Below are 19,644 nucleotides of genomic sequence, written 5' to 3'. Positions count from 1 at the left end.
CTGTGTGTCCTGTGTGAAGGGAGGGCTGCCCCTTGGCTCCAGCTGTCATCGCGGGCCTGGGACTGTCAGACGTTCTGAATGATTAAGAGAAGATGGAAATTTAGATTTTATGTGTGGACCAAGCAAAACACATCCCAGAGATGGCCCAAGTGCTTCCAGGTCACACACCTTGATCCAGAGCAGTGGCTCCCACCTACAAGCCTCAGACCCTGGAGATGTAAGGAGCTACTACACTACAGCCACCGAATCCAATGGGGGAAGAGAGACAAGGGCTCCAAACAGATACTACTTGTAGACTGCATAGATAGTGTGCTTTGCTCATATAAGAACTACTTTTTTTTAACATAAAAGGACACTGTAATATTAACAAAACCAAATTTTATTTCCAAACAGCACTAAATTGATGACTTTTCATTTCACATTTTCTCAAATGAGGAGATCCCAAGAGCACAGAAACAGTCACGCAAGGTCCACGATTTTATTTACATTAGAAAGGGGACTCCTGGGCCTAAAACATTCACCACCACCACCTAGATCAATTCTGCCACTTGAATGGTGAGATTGGAAGGTGGCATGACTTGCCCATAGTCACACAGCTCCTTGCAGAACCAGAAGGGAAAACCAGGCTCCTGAGTCCGACTCCCAGCTCCTTCACCACCACCAGAGAGCATGGACCCTGCCCCAGAAGAGCCATGCAAGAAGTGACACCGCCTGTTTGAGAACGCAGAACCAATACAATCATAACACAATTTTGGACTGAGGTTTATCCACAATCACCTCTTCAAAGTTTCACAGAAGCACAGAAGTAGAAGAAGCCTGGATAACCCCATACTCCAGCCCTACCTCAAGCCACCTCCTCAACTGTATCTCAGATGGGAGCCTTCCAGCCTCTGGTGGATAAGGACCTTGCTATCTTACAATGCTGGGTAACAATGCAACTTGAGAACTTCAGTTCTTCCTATTCCCATACCACTCTGGTCTCCTGGGCTTGCCATTCAGAATGTCTGTTTCCCTCTCCACCCTCTTCACAACCTACTTCTTTCTCCCCACCCCCAAGGCTGCCTCTATATGTTCTTTCCATAATCTCCCTTCTCTTGCTTGCTCCATTTCCACAACTAGCTGGCTTCCTGATGAACAAGAGGGTATTTATTCACTGTTGATTCTTGCTCTCAGTCTACAGGTATTGGCTAAGAAGGACTGCCTTAAGATAAACACTTGAGACACAGAACTGAACAAGCCTGCCCAGTAAGTCAAGACAGGATACTAGGAAGCCAGAGCAGGTGGCGGGGAAGTGGGGCACGCGTTCCACTCAGGGCATCTGTGGCAACGGGAGAGGATGGTGCCAAACACAGATGTGTAAGCTGTGCACTACACAATTCCAAGGGCACCACTCAAAAAGACCAAGTTATGAGTAGTACCCTCTGGAGTTGTACAACAAGCAGCATAGGGAGGGTCCAGTGGAAATGCAGGTCTGGCCATTAAAACATCAAGCCCATCTTTCAGTGGTTCTATTAATTAGTAACGACTGGCCCACGGAGTTTCTTCTACTTGAGCCTGCTTAAGAACCATCCGGCAGCTTACCAAACCTGAGGAATGCCAAGCCCTCCCCTGAAATTCTGATTCCTCAGTCCTATGGAGGGACTAATGAATCTATGTGTTGTTTTTTGTTTGTTTGTTTGATATGGAGTCTTACTCTGTCACCCAGGCTGGAGTGCAGTGGCACAATTTCGGTTCACTGCAACCTCCTGGTTCAAGCAATTCTCCCACTTCAGCTTCCTGAGTAGCTGGGATTACAGGTGTGCACCACCACGCCCAGCTAATTTTTGTATTTTTAGTAGAGACAGGGTTTCACCATGTTGGCCAGGCTGGTCTCGAACTCCCGACCTCAGGTGATCCACCCGCCTCGGCCTCCCAAAGTGCTGGGATTATAGGCGTGAGCCACCATGCCTGACCCTGTGTGTTGTTTTTTAACAACCAGACTCTTGAGAAACTCTAGCCAACAAAGTTGAGGCTTAGGAGAAGGAAGACACTGTAAGTGCCGAGACTGTGTTACCAAAGGGAAGATGTTTATATTTTTATGAGATTTAGTCCTTCGATCTCAGCTCTATTTTATAAAGAATACCGTCTCTAAAGATGGTTAATGATGGCACACATGTATAATCCATGAAGCAACTGTCTCTATAAACACAACCCTGGCTATTCCTTGTCACAATTTTTAAGAGCATACAGACAGGCACCCTAGACACTGAAATGACATTACTATTCTGACAGCTTGCTAAATTTATGGCCACCATGTGCCAAATCATAGGAAACCCACATTCTAAAGCTCCTCCCTACCTACATGTCAACATGGCAAACGCTCGGACACATACCTTGTGCTCCTCCCTCATCACCTGTTCAATGAGTTCAGATTTCACCGGAGGCTTTGAATACTGGCCTGAGAGAAGGCCATGTCCTAACTTAGTCCTGGCCAGGACAGAGAAACAAAAACAAAAAGGTCATTGTTGTTTTTCCATAGTAATATTAAATTTATCTATGAATATCAATAAGTACAACTGCTGTTAGGTGGAGCATTTGATCTGCATTACACACAAATAACTTATTTATTTGATTCTGCTTCATACTGACACCAGTTTCAAATTTTCTTCAGTCCTTTGTAGATAACTTTAATCTTCTTATAAAAGTAACACAGTCTCATTTTGGAACACTTTTTAAAAAATACATGAAGAATTGCCTTTAATTTTGCAACCCAGAGATAACCACTATGAACATTTTATTGGATGCTTTTTCTAGAAAAAAAAAAATACAAATCTGGCACTTACATCTGTGTGTTGAAATCTTGTGTTGGATCTAAAGGCGAGTAGTCAAATATTCTGGGAAGGTTTCCTACATACCTAGAAAATGAGAGGCAATAGTTAAAACATAGCAACTGCAAGAAGAACAGAACCAAAACAAGCCATCGAAATTCTTGCTAAGACCTTCTTGCCCCTTTGTCAAACTAAACAATCTACCTGAAGAAAAGTTTTTCCTGAGATTCTACCCCTGCCAGCACTCATGACCTTCCTGAAACATTTATGCTTCTATCAGTGTGTCTCAACCCTCGTTGTAAGTTAGATTCACCCAAAGAGTTTCTTTTACATATATCAAAACCAGAAGCACCCCTAAATGTTCCAATTTCATTGCGTGAGACTGAGGCCTGGGATTTGGAATTTCTTTTAAAAGTTCCCTGAGTGATTCTAACACACAACCAGAGTTAAGAACCACTGGCTAAGCCATCACAACAATCACCACCTCGATGACAGTGGTACAGAGGCCAGGCGCTGTGGCTCATACCTGTAATCCCAGCACTTTGGGAGGCTGAGGCGAGTGGATCATCTGAGGTCAGGAGTTCAAGACCAGCCTAGCTAACACAGCAAAACCCCGTCTCTACTAAAAATGCAAAAAATAGCCAGGTGCAGTGGCACGTGCCTGGAATCCCAGCTACTCGGGAGGCTGAGGCAGGAGAATTACTTGAACCCTGGAGGTGGAGGTTGCAGTGAGCCAAGATCATGCCACCAGACTCCAGCCTGGATGACAGAGCAAGACTCTGTCTCAAAAAAATAAATAAATAAATAAAGACAACAGTACAGTTAGGGACAAGACTCGACTTAACCAAAACATCATCAGGCTCCTCTGAAGCCTCTGCTTGACTGGGCCCGTCCTTGGGCTTCCCTCTCTGTCCTTGCAGATCCAGTTTAAGTAAGCATACTGCTAAGTCAGTTTAGTGAAAATCACCCATCCTTGTTGTCTGACCAGCCTGGCCTGCCTTCAGCAGTAATCCCATTAAGTCTGGGTAGCCAGAAACAGCTAATCCTTGATGTTTCTTCTTTGTGATTTTCCATCCCCTGGCCCCACCCAACTCCTTGTTTATAAATCCCCACTTGACCTTGTTGGAATCAGAGTTGAGTCCAATGTCTCCCCCATTGCCAGGCCCTGTTGCAGTGCTCCTATACCTATGGCCATGGACCCCCTTGAATAAAGTCTGCCTTATCATCTTTAACAAGTGTTTGGGTAATTTTTCTCTTTAACATTAAAAATTGTTCCAATAATCTCAAAATGAATAATAATGGCAACAGCAGTGACAGCTACCGTTTTCTGGAGGGCTTCCTATATTAGCCTGTTGAGTCTTCATTGCAACTGTATGAGGAAGAGATTGTTGTTATCATTATCCTCATTTGAGAGGTGAGAAATTGGGATGCAAATTCATTAGGTAGCTTCCAAAGTCTCCAAGCCACCTGTAATCCCAGTACTTTTGGAAGCCGAGGAGCGATGATTGCTTGAACCCAAGAGTTGAGACCAGCCTGGACAACAAAATGAGACCCCATCTCTACAACAAAAATTAAAAATTAGCTGGGTGCAGTGGTACATACCTATAATTGCAGCTACTCGAGAGGTTAAGGTGGGAGGATTGCCTGAGCCCAGGAGGTCAAGGCTGCAGTGAGCCGTGATTGTACCACTGCACCCCAGCCTGGATAACACAGCAAGACCCTATCTCAAAAAAAAAAAAAAAGCCTACCAGGGAGGGAGTAATGAGGCCCAGAATGGACCCACGCAGCCAGGTACCAGGCCAAGTTCGGAACCACTCTGCTGGCTGTGTCTGCCCATCCACTGCCCCTGGAGCACTCTATAATCCCTCCTGGCAAGCTTATCCTAACAGAGCAAAGCCAGCTTTAACACTGATCTCCAATCATAATGCACAATCACTCCTTTCACTTCTTAAATTCACCTCCTATTTCACACCCTCTACTTTGTGTTGTTCTTTCCCCGTTGTCTTTGACTCTCTAGCCTGAAAGCTCTAGGAAGAAGAATCCAAAAGCAGATCCCTTTCTCCAGCCCTTCATGTGCCCACTCTGCCCACTTCTCTGACCTCATCTGCCACTGTGTTCCCCCAGCCCACAACATCCCCACTTGTCCCTCTTGCCGCCCCAGACAAGAGGCAGACAGGGTACCAAGGAATCAGGCCAAGTTCCCAAATTACGCTATGGCTGTTCATAAGCCAGTTAATCTTTCTGAGTCATTTTTCTTTTTTTCTTTCCTTTCTTTAATTTTCTTCTTATTATTTATTTCTTTTTTTTTTTTCTCTTGAGACAGAGTCTCACTCCATTGCCCAGGCTGCGGTGCAGTAGAGCAATCTCGGCTCACTGCAACCTCTGCCTCCTGGGCTCAAGCAATTCTCCTGCCTCAGCCTCCCGAGTAGCTGGGATTATAGGCATGCACCACCATGCCCGGCTAATTTGTGTATTTTTAGTACAGACGGGGTTTCACCATGTTGGCCAGGCTGGTCTCAAACCCCTGACCTCAGGTGATCTGTCCACCTCGGCCTCCCAAAGTGCTAGGATTACAGGCGTGAGCCACTGCACCCGGCCTTATTATTATTTTTTTAAAGACAGGATCTCACTCTGTTGCCCAGCCTGAGTACGGTGGCACAACCATAGCTCACTGCAACCTCAGACTCCTGGGATCAAGCAATCCTCCCACCTCAGCCTCCCGAGTAGCTGGGACTACAGGTGTGCACCACCACGCCTGGCTATTTTTTTTTTTTTTTAATTTTTGTAGAGATGGGATCTAATTTTGCTGCTTAGGCTGGCCTCAAACTCCTGGTTTCAAGTAATCCTCCTGCCTCAGCCTCCCAAAGTACTGGGTTTACAGGTATGAGCCACCATGCCAGGCCCTGAGTCACTTTTTCTACTTTCAAAATGAAGACACTGCTCCTGAATCTAACTCCACTGAGTTAGACCTGCTGGGGAAAAAGAAGTGAGAAGAACAAGTATTTCAATCCAGTGATATTTGGTCAAAGGGTGAAAAGACTGAAGACATGTATGAATAGTTCATTGCTCATGTTCTCATATATCTAGTAAATGTTTAGAAAATAAAATGAGAATGTAAAATATTAGTAATATAAAATTCTAAGACTCTTGAAACAAGAGTAGGGAGAGATTCAAATACTAAATTCTCAAAAACATAAAGCCTGTCTTCACTCCTCCTGCACATGCATCAGGATGTGTGTCCCTTCTTCATAGGCTCCTCTCTGACCACCTCCCTCCTTTCTCCTTCATGGAATGTACCATGTTTATAAGCATGCAGTTGTTACTATGATTATTTTCTTAATGCCTGTATCTCCTGCTTACTTCATGCCTGGGGGTGAGGACCATGTCCTTCTGTTCACCACTGACCCCCACACACTCAGCACACTGCTTAGCAGAAAAGAACTCACTCTCTATTGGCTGGATGAAAAAATGAAAAATAGACATGGAAAATGCACCATAAATTTTCAAAGCCAGAAAACAGCAAGAAGAGGTATGTCTCCACACACCAAGGGAGGAAAGAGAAGGGTATGTGACATACTTTTGATGAACCGCCATTAAAGCCATTAGGATTTCAACTCCACATGGGTAAAACATGACCTGGACTATTCCTGGCATGTCACCTGCCTGCCTCAGCACATATATGTCCTCTTCCACACTTAAACTAAGGTGGAAACCTACCTCTGGAACACACCAGGATGATTCTCTACACATAGGCAGTGGCTGCCTGAGAGTGTACCAGCCACAGCTCCTGGGCTCTATAACTCCCTGTCCTCAGTACACCCAAGGAAGAAAACAGCCACAGACATAGCTGCTGTCCCCCTCGGTGTAGGAGGAGGAAGGCAGTCTTGTACAAGCACAGTCAGGGGGCACCTAAATCAGTGCCTCTCAAATTAATCTGCAGTAAAGGGTCAGTTTTTTTGTTTATTTCAACTCAGACAGATGATACTTTTTAAAAATACAATTAGGATGGTTAATGGGTAAAAAAGTATAATTAGAATGAACAAGATCTAGTATTTGATAGCACAACAGGGTGACTATAGTCAACAATAATTTGTCGTATATTTAAAAATAACTAAAAGAGTGAAATTGGAATGTTCCTAATACAAAGAAATGACAAATGCTTGAGGTGATGAATACCCCAATTACCCCAATGTGATTATTACACATTGCGTACCTGTATCAGAATATCACATATACCCCATAAATATATACACCTGTTATGTACCCATAATAATTAAATAAAAAAAGTTTAAAAATGCAATTACAAGAAATTATTAGAAAAATGAAATGCCACTTGTAAAACACAACAGCAACATCAAATTGTTACAATTTCCCAATGCTCACTCTCGATTTCCAAACTTATCTCATTGAAGGCCCACATCCAGCAGTATAAGGAGCTGCACTAGTCTACGAACCACACTGTAAGTAGCAAAAAATGAAATCCCTAAATCCTTGAGGAAATTCCAGTCCCCCACAAGAGAGACACTAACCAGACCTATCACCGGATCTCTCCTAGCGCATCTATAAGAGGGAATTGGCAGATCTGCTGTGAAGATTAATGATTAATATATTCTTGGTACATAGGGTGATGGTCAAAAAGCAGAAACCATTATTAATAACAAACCCTTGCATGGTGTTTTTGAGTTTACGAAGCTCTTTTTTTTTTTTTTTTTTTTTGAGACAGATTCTCGCTCTGTTACCCAGGCAGGAGTGCAGTGGCATGATCTTGGCTCACTGCAACCTCTGCCTCCTGAGTTCAAGTGATCCTGCCTCAGCCTCCTGAGTAGCTGGAATTACAGGCATGCACCACCACCCCTGGCTAATTTTTGTATTTTTAGTAGAGACGGGTTTCGTCATGTTGGTCAGGCTGGTCTTGAACTCCTGACCTCGTGATCTGCCCGCCTCGGCCTCCCAAAGTGCTGAGATTACAGGCGTTAGACACTGCGCCCGGCCACGAAGCTCTTCTTATCTCACCTGATCCCCATAATACTTGACAAGTGTTCTCACCCAGTCTCTGTAGAAGGCAGGCCAGAGAAAAGGTGGCAAAATGTCCTGAAGCAATAAAGATGGGCTTCGCAGCGCACACTGAGTGGACTGGACCTAGATGGGGCAGGGAGGTGCCGCGTGCCCTGGTCTGCATGGAAGGCACTTACGCTCTCTGGAATTCTGGGATGCTGAAGATGGCCTGCATGACAGAGCTGAGATAGCAGCTGTTGCCCAGGTTCTTCAGACCCGTGTAGCCAGGACCATACATTGGCTTCAGCTTCGTGCCCGATTCCTGGATCACTTCCCACTCACTGACCCTCGGCTTGATGTCATTGTCCTGGAGCCCATTCTCTGTCTGAGACAAAGTCATCGAAGAAAAACAACTTTAAATGTGATTCCCATTCAAAGGTCATGTCCCATTAATTATTTCTAATAGCATAGGATGTTTCTGCCATTTTTTTCCCCAATTACATAGAGAAATAAACAATGCAAATAAAAAAGACTGAGAGACGGTGATGGCGGCACAGCAAAGTGAATGTACATAATGCCAGAGAACTGCACGCTTAAAAATCGTTAAAATGGTAGCTTTTATATTATATATATTGTACCACAATTTTTAAAACACACATGAAAAAGATTTTAAAGAGAGGCCGGGCGCAGCGGTTCACACCTGTAATCCCAGCACTTTGGGAGGCTGAGGTGGGCAGATCACCTGAAGTCAGGAGTTCGAGACCCACCTGAGCAACATAGCAAAACCCCGTCTCTACTAAAAATACAAAAATTAGCTGGGTGTGGTGGCGCATGCCTTTAGTCCCAGTTACTCGGGAGGCTGAAGCAGGAGAACTGCTTGAACCCAGGAGGCGGAGGTTTCAGTGAGCTGAGATCGCGCCACTGCACTCCAGCCTGGGCAACAAGAGCGAAACTCCATCTCAAAAAAAAAAAAAAAAAAAAAAAGACTTTAAAGAGAGAAAGACTGAAAGGGAAAGAGATAGGAGAAGGATGAAGAACAAATAGGAATCAAAAAAGAAGCAAGGAGACTAAATTCAAGGGAATATTCAATGCAACACAGCAAACAAAAAGGAGGGAGGTGTAAAGAAGAGCAGAAAAACTAAACAAAAAAGTAGAAATGAGTGACAAAGAGGAGACAAAGAGAATAAGAACATGAAGAGAGGGAGGCGACCTGGAAGGAAAGGGCTAAAACGAAATGCACATTTAAATAGTTCCTTAAAGGAAAAATATTATATAGTCATGACATCAATTTGAAAACACAATATTAAATAAAGCAGAGCTTCTCTATCAACAGTAATGTGTTGGTTTATTCGTTCTGTCCCCTAGGAGCTTTGCTTCCCTTCCTGAAATTAATGAAAGTGATGTTGGTCACAGATAATTTTAAAGGTCATCTCCCTACACCATCTGCGTTTCGTGAACAAAGAATGATTCACACGACTGCCCATCAAAGGAGACTAATTTTGCAAGTAAACTCCAACTAAACCAAAAGAGTACTTGATGAGGTGCCATTTTTATTACAGCATAAAAAATCTAAGCTGGCAACCAAAAGAAAACATCTACTAATTAAATGCAAGAAGTAAACGCAACAATTAAAAGCTAAAACCTATAAAATGAAGATCCACGTTAGAGGAATTATATATTAAATAAATCAAGCAGTTCCCTTGCCGTCTCCCCACCCCTACCCCATGCAAGGTGGAAACAGAAACAAAAGGAGACCTCACCCCATGCATATGAAGCATATCAATTCCAAAATGCGCTAAGTGCTTGGCCAAATGAGGATCCAAAACAGGTTCTTCTTCTTGAAAAGAATAAACATCTAGCGGATGAAGAGAAAATAAGCACTGCAATCAGTAATCAAGTCACTGAATATCCAACACATATTTTTTGAACTCCTACTGTACACCAGGCTTGGGCTAAATCACTGAACAAAACGAAAACTTTCTAACATTCAACAAGAGGAAAGATGAATGATAAATGATAAATAATATGTAGGCATTTTTTGTAAATATACCTATATATCATTCTTTTCACATTTTGGAAAGTTTTTTTTAAGTTTTCTAAAACAAGAAAAGCAAAAAAAAAAAGAACAGTATCTAATAAGCATACAAGTATAAATGCCTAACACTTGATTTTTCTAACTAAAACCACAGTGGCATAACTCTGAGCTCAGGAAGAGGGATGGGCGCAGGAGGAGGGGGTGACGGCCATCCGCCACGGCAGGGGGGACCTCTGGGGGAACAGAGAGAACACACAGGCCCTCAGGGCAGCTTGTTCCTTCTGAGAAAATGAATTTCTGCCCATGAAACCCTCTGTATTCTCAAACCTACCACTCACCGCCTCTACCTCCCACTTGCCCCCGACATCCCTTCTTTCCTACCTTCAGGTCCACATCTCACAGAACCAGCGAGAGATCTGTGAAGACTGTGTGGCGCTTCCCTAATGGCCCACCTCATAGTACACACAGAAAATGACCATATGTTTGGTATTCCAGGGATACTCAAGACTCCAGCCAGCCCTGCCCTGCCCCACTGCCCCAGGGCCTCTGGGATCCACATCCCAGCCATTTAAGAGACGCTAATGTTGGTAAGCTCTGTGCTGAGGTGGGCTGCCTCTTTCCTCGGGATAATAATATCCCACCTGACAACATGAGGCTTTTGACTGAACCTGGCTTCTCAAAGTGGGGTGTATGGACTCAAAGCAGTAGCTTCACCTGGGAGCTCATTAGAAATGCAGAATCTTCTTTGGGAGGCCGAGGCAGGCAGATCACGAGACCAGGAGATCCAGACGATCCTGGCTAACACAGTGAAACCCGTCTCTACTAAAAATGCAAAAACTTAGTCGGGCATGGTGGCGGGCGCCTGTAGTCCCAGCTACTCGGGAGGCTGAGGCAGGAGAATGGCGTGAACCCAGGAGGTGAAGCTTGCAGTGAGCCAAGATCGTGCCACTGGCCTGGGCGACAGAGAGAGACTCTATCTCAAAAAAAAAAAGAAAAGAAAAGAAAAGAAAAGAAATGCAGAATCTTGAGCCCCGCCTCAGGCCGACTGAATGAGAATCTGCATTTTTAACGAGATCCTCAGGTGCACAGTGAAGTTGGAGGACTGTTTGGTTTTCCAAAGCTATCCAATCCGCTGCCCTATCCATCCTCACACACAGTGTGGTGAAGAGGACAGAAGAGACATTTTCAAGCCCATCTTGCACATAAGGAAAAGAAGCTCATAAAGGCCACAGGTGGCCCAGAACCCAGGTAGTCTAACTCCTGGCCCAATCTTCTTCCCTCTACAACAGAATATTTATGAAGGTATATCAGGACACCAGCGAGGTACATGGCTCACATCTGTAATCCCAGCACTCCGGGAGACCAAGGCAGGAGGATCACTTGAGGCCAGGAGTTTGAGGCTACAGTAAGCTATGATAATGTCACTGTACTCTAGCCTGGGTGACAGAGCAGGACCCTGTCTCCAAAAAACAGAAAAAAAAAAAAAAAAAAGTTTCTAAAGAAGGAAAAAAAAGAAAAAAATGTATGTATCAGAACAGGATACCAACAGACTTGGTGAAGAACCAACCTAAGCCCTTAAAAGGAATGAAGACTCAAAACCCACAACTTCTTTGCTCTTATATTTGAAAAACAAAATCTGTAACAAGGAAAATGAATATGAAGATATCACTCTTAGGGACAGTATAAGACAGACTGTCCAAGGAGCTCCCTACTCCTTGGAACATCACCAGGGGGAAAAAAGTAATGCATAGAAGCTATGTGACCTTCTGTCCCATACCCAGATATATGGAGACTCGCTGCTCCCCAAAGAAATTCAGTCTTTCTATTATTAATAAGTTAAACATTGTGTAGTTGTCTTTTCTATTCCTCTTCCCCCAGAGGCCCATGATAACTGTGGATAGCAACCCTCATTTATATTTTTTAAATATAATTCAGCATTCTCAAAAACGAAACAAAAGACAAAATCTCAGCCCAATTAAGAAACATTTCCAAAAGTTTAAATATTAATAAAATAAGCAAAAACCTTTGAACTAATAAATTGAAACAAATACATCAACAGTATTTTTAATCTATGACAAGGGATCAAAAAATTCCACTCAAATACTAGCTGGAAGGTGAAAATGGCACTCCCTAGGCACTTTAGTTGTTATTAATTAGGGAGATAGTTTGAAGACTTAAGACTTTAAGCCTCTAATGATCAGGGCTGTATTAGAAAATAATAAAACTGCCAGAATTGAACCACTGGCATTGGCCTAGGATTTTGAAATAAGTGAAAACCACACAGCCCTCCACAGTTCGTAACCCATTAGGCTCTTGCCACATTGAGAAAATCATATTTCATACCTCCAGCCATTAACTGCTCCAAAAATATGACATGATTTGGTCAAATGCTATAGTTATTTCTCATCCCCAAGACAAAAAGTGTTCAGTGAGTAACATACAAGAAACCTGAAAATGAACTGTGATCTTCAAACTTGGCAATCAGGAAGAATTTATAAATATGTAGTCAGAGAAAAAAAGTTCTCAGTGGCCTCAGTGGCTGAAAATGCTGTCTTGTATGTTTTTCACTGGGAAACTCATTTTATTCCCAACTTCAGCTTAGCAAAGTCAGGTCTTAGTGCAGAAACTATGGTAGTAAATAGGCAACTTTTGACAAGTATTATCCATCACGCTCCCCAGCTTGGCCTAAAACTTGAAGCCAAGAACCACGGTTAGGGAGTTCACAGAGGTATCCTCCCAGGAATAGCCCAAGCAGTGTTTCATGAGTAACTGCATTCATTTTAGGAGCAAACCAGTCATCCTTTCATTTCAAGTTAAACGACAAACTAAACCACAAGAGCATGAGGCAGCAATCTGCGGAAGAAAAAAGATTTAAAAAAAAATTTTAGAACAAGAATATCCTTTTGTGACAAGCATGCTAGAAAACAGTATGTGCAGTAAGCTCAAATATTAATTAAGGAAAAGCTTAGAGAGCAGAGACAGAGATAGAGATGAACCAGAAGCAAGATTGAGAATCTGTAAGAACCCAGATCAAAATGGTAATAATAATTTGTAATCTCTGAATGAGAAGATGTCTTTTTTTCTCCTCTGTTTTTTCTAAATTTATTGTATTTTGATGGAAAAAATGTTTTCTAAGTAATTCCCAGAGATTAAAACGATGCTATTGGACGGTATGCTATTAGGACTATGCTGTTAAGTCTAGCATGCCTGGCGCGGGTCATCCTTGTTCAACCACCAAGGTTAACTCACTCATTCATCGTATTCAGCAAATATTAACTAAATACCAAATACATGTATACCCTGAGGATATAATGTTAAATAAGATATGCAGAGTCCCTGCCCTCATAAGTGTAAAGTTTAATATTTCAAATAGTCTTAGAAGAAATGCTGGTTTGGTGTGAAGGGTCTCATGGTTTAGTCATGTGACTTTATGCCCTTATCCTAGGCCCCAGAAAATGGCAGAAGTCCAAATTCTCCCTCCAGATTCCCCTACAGGAAAGTAGAAGGGAGAGAGAGGTAAGGATGTACCTCAACAAGTCCTTGTGTTAAAACTATGGAAGGCCGGGCACGGCAGCTCACGCCTGTAATCCCAGCACTTCGGGAGGCCAAGGCAGGTGGATCACCTGAGGTCGGGAGTTCGAGACCAGCCTGACCAACATGAAGAAACCCCGTCTCTACTAAAAATACAGAATTAGCTTGGCGTGGTGGCACATGCCTGTAATCCCAGCTACTCGGGAGGCTGAGGCAGGAGAAACACTTGAACCTGGGAGGCGGAGGTTGCTATGAGCCAAGATTACACCACTGCACTGCAGCCTGGGCAACAAAAGTGAAACTGCGTCTCAAAACAAAACAAAACAAAACAAAACAGAACAAAAACTAGGAAAGCCAGCTTTGGTGCCCTTCTCTCACAAATGGAGAGAAAAAGCAAAGCTCCTGGTCAAACACCAAGTAATAAATCAGAGAGGAGAAAATGAAGAGAGATTCTCCTCAAAGTCAGTGCAGATCTGTCCACCCAAACTGCATCTCTCCACCGGGAGTTCACATTTGTGTGCCTCTAAGCCATCTGCAACAGACAGGAAAAGAAGAAAAACAAGACAACTCCAGCAGCTACACTAAAAAAATAAACACAAGGCCGGGCGCAGTGGCTCACGCATGTAATCTCAGCACTTTGGGAGGCAAAGACAGGCAGATCACAAGGTCAGGAGTTCGAGACCAGCCCGGCCAACATGGTGAAACCCCGTCTCTACTAAAAATACAAAAATTAGCTGGGCGTGGTTGTGCGTGCCTGTAATCCCAGCTACTTGGGAGGCTGAGGCAGGAGAATTGCTTGAACCCAGGAGGCGGAGGTTGCAGTGAGCTGAGATCACACCATTGCACTCCAGCCCGGGCTACAAAGTGAGACTCCATCTCAAAAAAAAAAAAAAAGAAAGAAAAATAAACACAAATTAAATGAGGCCAGCATGTAGGATCTCTTTAAAGAGAGAATAGGTTATAATCCTAGGACTTTTAGAGGCTGAGGCAGGAGGATAGCTTGAGCCCAGGAGTTCAAGACCAGCCTGGGCAACATAGTGAGATTCTGTCTCAATTTAAAAAAATAGAGAGAGAGAACAGGACCAGGCATAGTGGCCCACATCTATAATCCCAGCACCTTGGGAGGCTAAGGCAGGAGGATCACTTGAGCCCAGGAGTTCAAGGCCAGCCTGGGCAACATAGTAAGACTCCATTTCTACAAAAAAAATGGAAAAAAATTAGCCGAGTATGGAGTGTGGTGGCAAGCACCTGTGCTCCCAGTACTTGGAAGGCTGAGCTGGGAGGCTCACTTGAGCCCAGGAAGTTGAGGCTGCAGTAAGCCATGATTCCACCACTGCTCTCCAGCCTGGGCAACAGAGTGAGACCCTGCCTCAAACAAACAAAAAAAACAGAAAAAGGAAAAGAAAGAGAGAACCGCCAGGACAGACAAAACCTAGACTGTAGTCAGGAAAGGAAAACAGGTAAGAGTAAAAAAGATGTCAGTAAAATAGAAAAAAGGTAAATCAGAGGAGCCAATATTCTCTGCCTTTTTTAAAATTTTTGAGACAGGGTCTCACTATGCTGCCCAGGCTGGTCTCAAACTCCTGGGCCCAAGCAATCCTCAAAACACAGCCTCCCAAATAGAAGCAGATTTTGTTGGTGTGTCTTCCTCCATTTGTTTGCTCCATAATATTTGCTGAGCACCTACTATGTGTGAGGCACACTACTAGATGCTAGAGATATAACAGTGCCCAAGAAATGTGGCCTTAGGCCCTGCCATCCTGGGTGACCACCATTAAATAAACTGTTAACAGGGTCTTGTGGAAAGTACCATGACAGAGCAGCAGGAAGTACCACAGAGGCACACAGCAGGGGCCGAGGCCAGGCCAAAACTAACATGAAGTAGTCCGTGCCCTGATTCCAAACCCTGGGGCTGGGAGAAACTCAAGGGAGCTTATGCCCAGGTCGGGGGTAAAGATGACCAAAGAAGAAAGACCAGCTTGAGATGCTATGGAGCTGCTACAGCCAATAGAAGAGGCAATTTCACAGCTGCCTTGGGCATCTCTGGAAGACTCTCCTACAATCACCCAAGACACTAAAGCATCTTCTCGGGTAAACTAGTTTCTGTGATGGAAGAAAAACACACCCTATCCCGTCTCCGTCCTGCCCTACTCCCTTTCTACCAAAAACCTCATCCCTGCCTCGCCGAAACAATGTGTCCTCCCACAGAGGAAAGCTTTTTGTTTGTTTGTGTAGTGATCTGCTTCTTGGTTTGTTTGTTGCTGTACCCATGGGGACCCAGAGTAGAATTTCATGTGGGGCCCGTTCTTGCTATGCATGCCACCACTCTGGCCTGGACTGAGGGACCAGGGCTTCTTTGAAAAACTAAATCTAAGTTGAGACCTCAAGGATGAGTAGCAGTGTCTCATTAGACAAATATGTCCTTATTGGGGGAAAGGAAATCAGGATGATCAGATCACACTACCATTAAATATTTGAGTCCACAACCTTCTTGGATTCCACGTTCACTAAGCAATCTTCTAAATATAATTCAGCTTCCCACAGGGAAGGAATGTACTGGTCAAGCGGACATAAACATCCTACTTACTAGCAGTTGTGGCTCTCATTATGAACTAAAAAACAAATGCCCTGACTTTGAGACTTCGTCTCTTGTGAGTTGAACTGGACTGAGTGAGCCCAGCGAGTGTGGAAGAGCAGACCCTCAGCAGTGGAAACTTCACCGAGAGATGGCTACCCCCAGACAGAGGGCACCCTACCCCCGGGCCTCAATGTCCACAAGGCTCATCATTAGACATTTAAGGAAACTTTATGCATGTTTTTATTAATTTATGTGGCTTTTAAATAAACAATATGTTACAGCTTGCGATCTATTAAACAGATTTAAAGGAAACCAAAATAGAATGTATGCATCCCATAAACTAATATGAAATTACAATTAGACAGAAAATACTTTTATTAAAACTGACTCTGCACAATATTCGCAGGAATCAAAGCCTGATCTTTTTCAAAAAGTTAACATTATTTTAGCTAAATGAATTCACAACCCTTATCACAGTGTATACGATCTGCATTGCTGTTGCCAAATGTTTTATACTTTCTATGATTGAAATAGATGCATTCAAATGCTGTCAATTATATGACAAGAAAAACCTTAAAAGTTATTTCTTCTTCACAAAAACAGTAACAACTACGGAAGACAATGGGTTAATATTCTTAATAATCAAAGAGTTCTTAAAAAACAATTTTTAAAAACCTAAACCTACGAAAACATTGGCCTAAGAAATTCACAAAAAAGAACTACAAATGGCCAAGAATACTAAGAAAAATATTCAGCCTCATCAGAAATGCAAATTAAAACAAGATACCAGATTAGCAAAGGTTTTTTTTTTTAAGTCTTAATAAAAAAAGTTGTCAAGGATTTGTTGAAATGGGTACTGTCATACACTGTTGATGGGAATGTAAATTATTACAACTGTTTAAAAGAGAATCTTGGTAACTGAAAATTTTAAAGATTTAACTCTTTTTGTCATAGCAATTTATTCTAAAGAAATAACTAGACAAACACCCAAAGATTTGCATATATACAAGGATGTTCATCAGAATAGAAAAAAAATTGTAACCACTTACAGAATAGTGAAATGATTTATGAAACCATCATAAAATACTGAAGAATATTTAATAGCATAGAAAAACATAATGTTAAATAGAGAAAAATAAGGAATAAAACTTTATACAGTATGATCAAATTTTTGTAAAAATGTGAGGTGGGTGTGCGTGTGTACATGTGTGTATGAACTGATTAACCCTTTAAAAAAAAGAGAAAAGACTAAAATGAAATACCTAAATTATTAACAGTGAGTAGTCTACAGGGTGGTATTACTAGTATTTTGTATTGATTTATCTAAACTTTTATCTCTGTTTTCTACATATGTTACACTGAATATCTGTTTGTTGCAAAATCAAGAGGAAAATATAAAACTTTCTTAAAACTGAAAGAAACTAGAGTTACTCTATTTAGCAATTTTAAAATAAGTTTCCCATTAGAAAAGAAAGCTTCTAGAAAACTAAAGATACACAAAGAATAGAATTAATTCTTGGCCTTTATTATTAGCATACATTTAAATAGAATCTAATTACAATCACTCACTGAATAACAACATTTTGGTCAACAATGGACTGCATATATGGCAGTGGTCCGATAAGGTTATAATGGAGATGAAAAATTCCTGTCACCTAGTGATATAACCATCATGTTGTAGCATTACAGCATTACTCACATCACTCCCATGCTTGTAGTGATGCTGGTGTAAACAAACCTATTGTGCTGCCAGTCACATACGAGTATAGCACATATGGTTTTATGTACAGTACACAATACTTGATAATAATAATAAATGACTATGTTACCATATTATGTGTTTACTATACTATACTTTTATTGTTATTTTACAGTATTCCTTCTACTTATATATGAAAAAAAGTTAACTGTACAACAGCCTCGGGCAGGTCCTTCAGAAGGCATTCCAGAACAAGGCATTGTTATCATAGGAGAAGACAGGTTCATGCATGTTATTGTCCCAGAAGACTTTCCAGTGGGACAAGCTGTGGAGGTGGAAGACAGTGATACCGATGATCCTGACCCTGTGTAGGCCTAGGCTAATGTGAGTGTTTGTGTCTTAGTTTTTAATAAAAACGTTTAAAAAGCAAAATAAACATGGAAAAAAGCTTATAAAATAAAGATATTTAAAAAAAAATTTGGCTGGGCATGGTGGCTCTCGCCTGTAATCCCAACACTTTGAGAGGCGGAGGTGGGTGGATCACCTGAGGCCAGGAGTTCAAGGCCAACCTGACCAACATGGTGAAACCCCATCTCTACTAAAAATACAAAAATTACCTGGGCGTGGTGGGGGCACCTGTAATCCCAGCTACTCAGGAGGCTGAGGCAGGAGAATCACTTGAATCTGGGAGGTGGAGGTTGCAGTGAGCTGAGATCACGCCACCGCACTCCAGCCTGGGTGACAGAGTGAGACTCTGTCTCAAAAAACAAAACAAAACAAAAAAAATTGTACAGCTGTATAATGTATTTGTGTTTTAAGCTAAGTGTTACTACAAAAATGTCCAAAAGCTAAAAAAATTAAGTTCATAAAGTAAAAACATTACAGTAAGAGGTTAATTTATTATTGAAAAGGACAATGTTTTCATAAGTTTAGTGTAGCCAAGTGTATGGTGTTTATAGTCTGCAGTAGTGAACACTAAAGTCCGAGGCCTTCACACTCACTCCCCACTCACTCACTGACTCACCCAGAGCAACCTCCAGCCCTGCGTGTTCCATTCACGGTAAGTGCCCTGTACAGGTGACCATTTTCTATCTTTTATACCATGTTGTTGCTGTATCTTTTCTATGTTTAGATATGTCCAGATACACAAATACTTACCATTGTTTTACTACAGCAGTCAGTACAGTACTGTGCTGTATAGGTTTGTAGCTGAGGAGCAACAGGTTACATCATATAGCTTGGTTGTGAAGGAGGCTATGCCATCTAAGTTTGTCCAAGTATACTCTGCAATGTTCACACGACAAAGAAATCACCTAATGATGCATTCTCAGAACATATCACCATCCTTAAGTGACACAGGACTGTATTTAAATGCTTATATACCAGTTGGTTCAATTAACAAAAGTATTTGTGCCTAAGACATGTAAGATTTTGTATAGAACCCAAAGATGAGTAAGACATAGACTTGCTTTCATACTAAAAAGTCAGAAGAACTAAGCTGCATATATGAACAGTTATAGTGTTGAACAGGCTGTTCTGAGAACTGAATTTCTAATAACTGGTCCTATAAAGGCAACTACACAAGACAGCATAGAAAGTCGGAAAATCTGAATGATTCTCCCCTTGCAACTTTATCCGACAGAATTCCTACATTGCAAATCTTTCTACAATCCCCTAAAAGGACAAGGAGAAGGGCTTAGAGAAAAGTCATTCAACACCCACTCATTGAATAACAATCACCTGTAAACACCGCGCTGTAACCCTGAATCCAAACGCTTGTCTTGAATTTCCTCTTTCAATCCCGGAAGATTTAGGATAAGACCTGGGCTTGTGTATCTTTATTCACTTTGGGGGAAAATCTTTGGTACCAATAGCTAGGATTTCTCAGCTACTTGTCTTTAATGAGTTAAAATAATTCCACAAAACTTGAAAGCAGGAAAATTCTCTAAAATGTGAAACCAAAGAATCCTGACATGACCTAACTGCCAGTCCTCAGTTA

The 19,644-nt window shown here is 42.2% G+C and overlaps 1 protein-coding gene across 3 annotated transcripts in view; it reads right to left on the bottom strand.

Moving 5' to 3' along the window:
- Positions 1 to 19,644, bottom strand: part of USP13 (ubiquitin specific peptidase 13) — a 133,019-nt gene that overhangs the window by 56,353 nt on the left and 57,022 nt on the right. For all 3 annotated transcript variants that reach the window (XM_008957343.4, XM_014344459.4, XM_014344460.4), the window contains 4 exons: positions 9,563 to 9,657; positions 8,000 to 8,187; positions 2,823 to 2,894; positions 2,373 to 2,466 (listed from right to left, as the gene is read on the bottom strand). In XM_008957343.4, the coding sequence (XP_008955591.3) occupies positions 2,373 to 2,466; positions 2,823 to 2,894; positions 8,000 to 8,187; positions 9,563 to 9,657 (449 nt within the window). The remainder of the gene's footprint in view (positions 1 to 2,372; positions 2,467 to 2,822; positions 2,895 to 7,999; positions 8,188 to 9,562; positions 9,658 to 19,644) is intronic.

The sequence above is a fragment of the Pan paniscus genome, chromosome 2 (genome assembly GCF_029289425.2).
Source record: "Pan paniscus chromosome 2, NHGRI_mPanPan1-v2.0_pri, whole genome shotgun sequence".
NCBI classification, from domain to species: Eukaryota; Metazoa; Chordata; class Mammalia; order Primates; family Hominidae; genus Pan; species Pan paniscus.
This window is presented reverse-complemented; position numbering and strand designations above follow the sequence as displayed.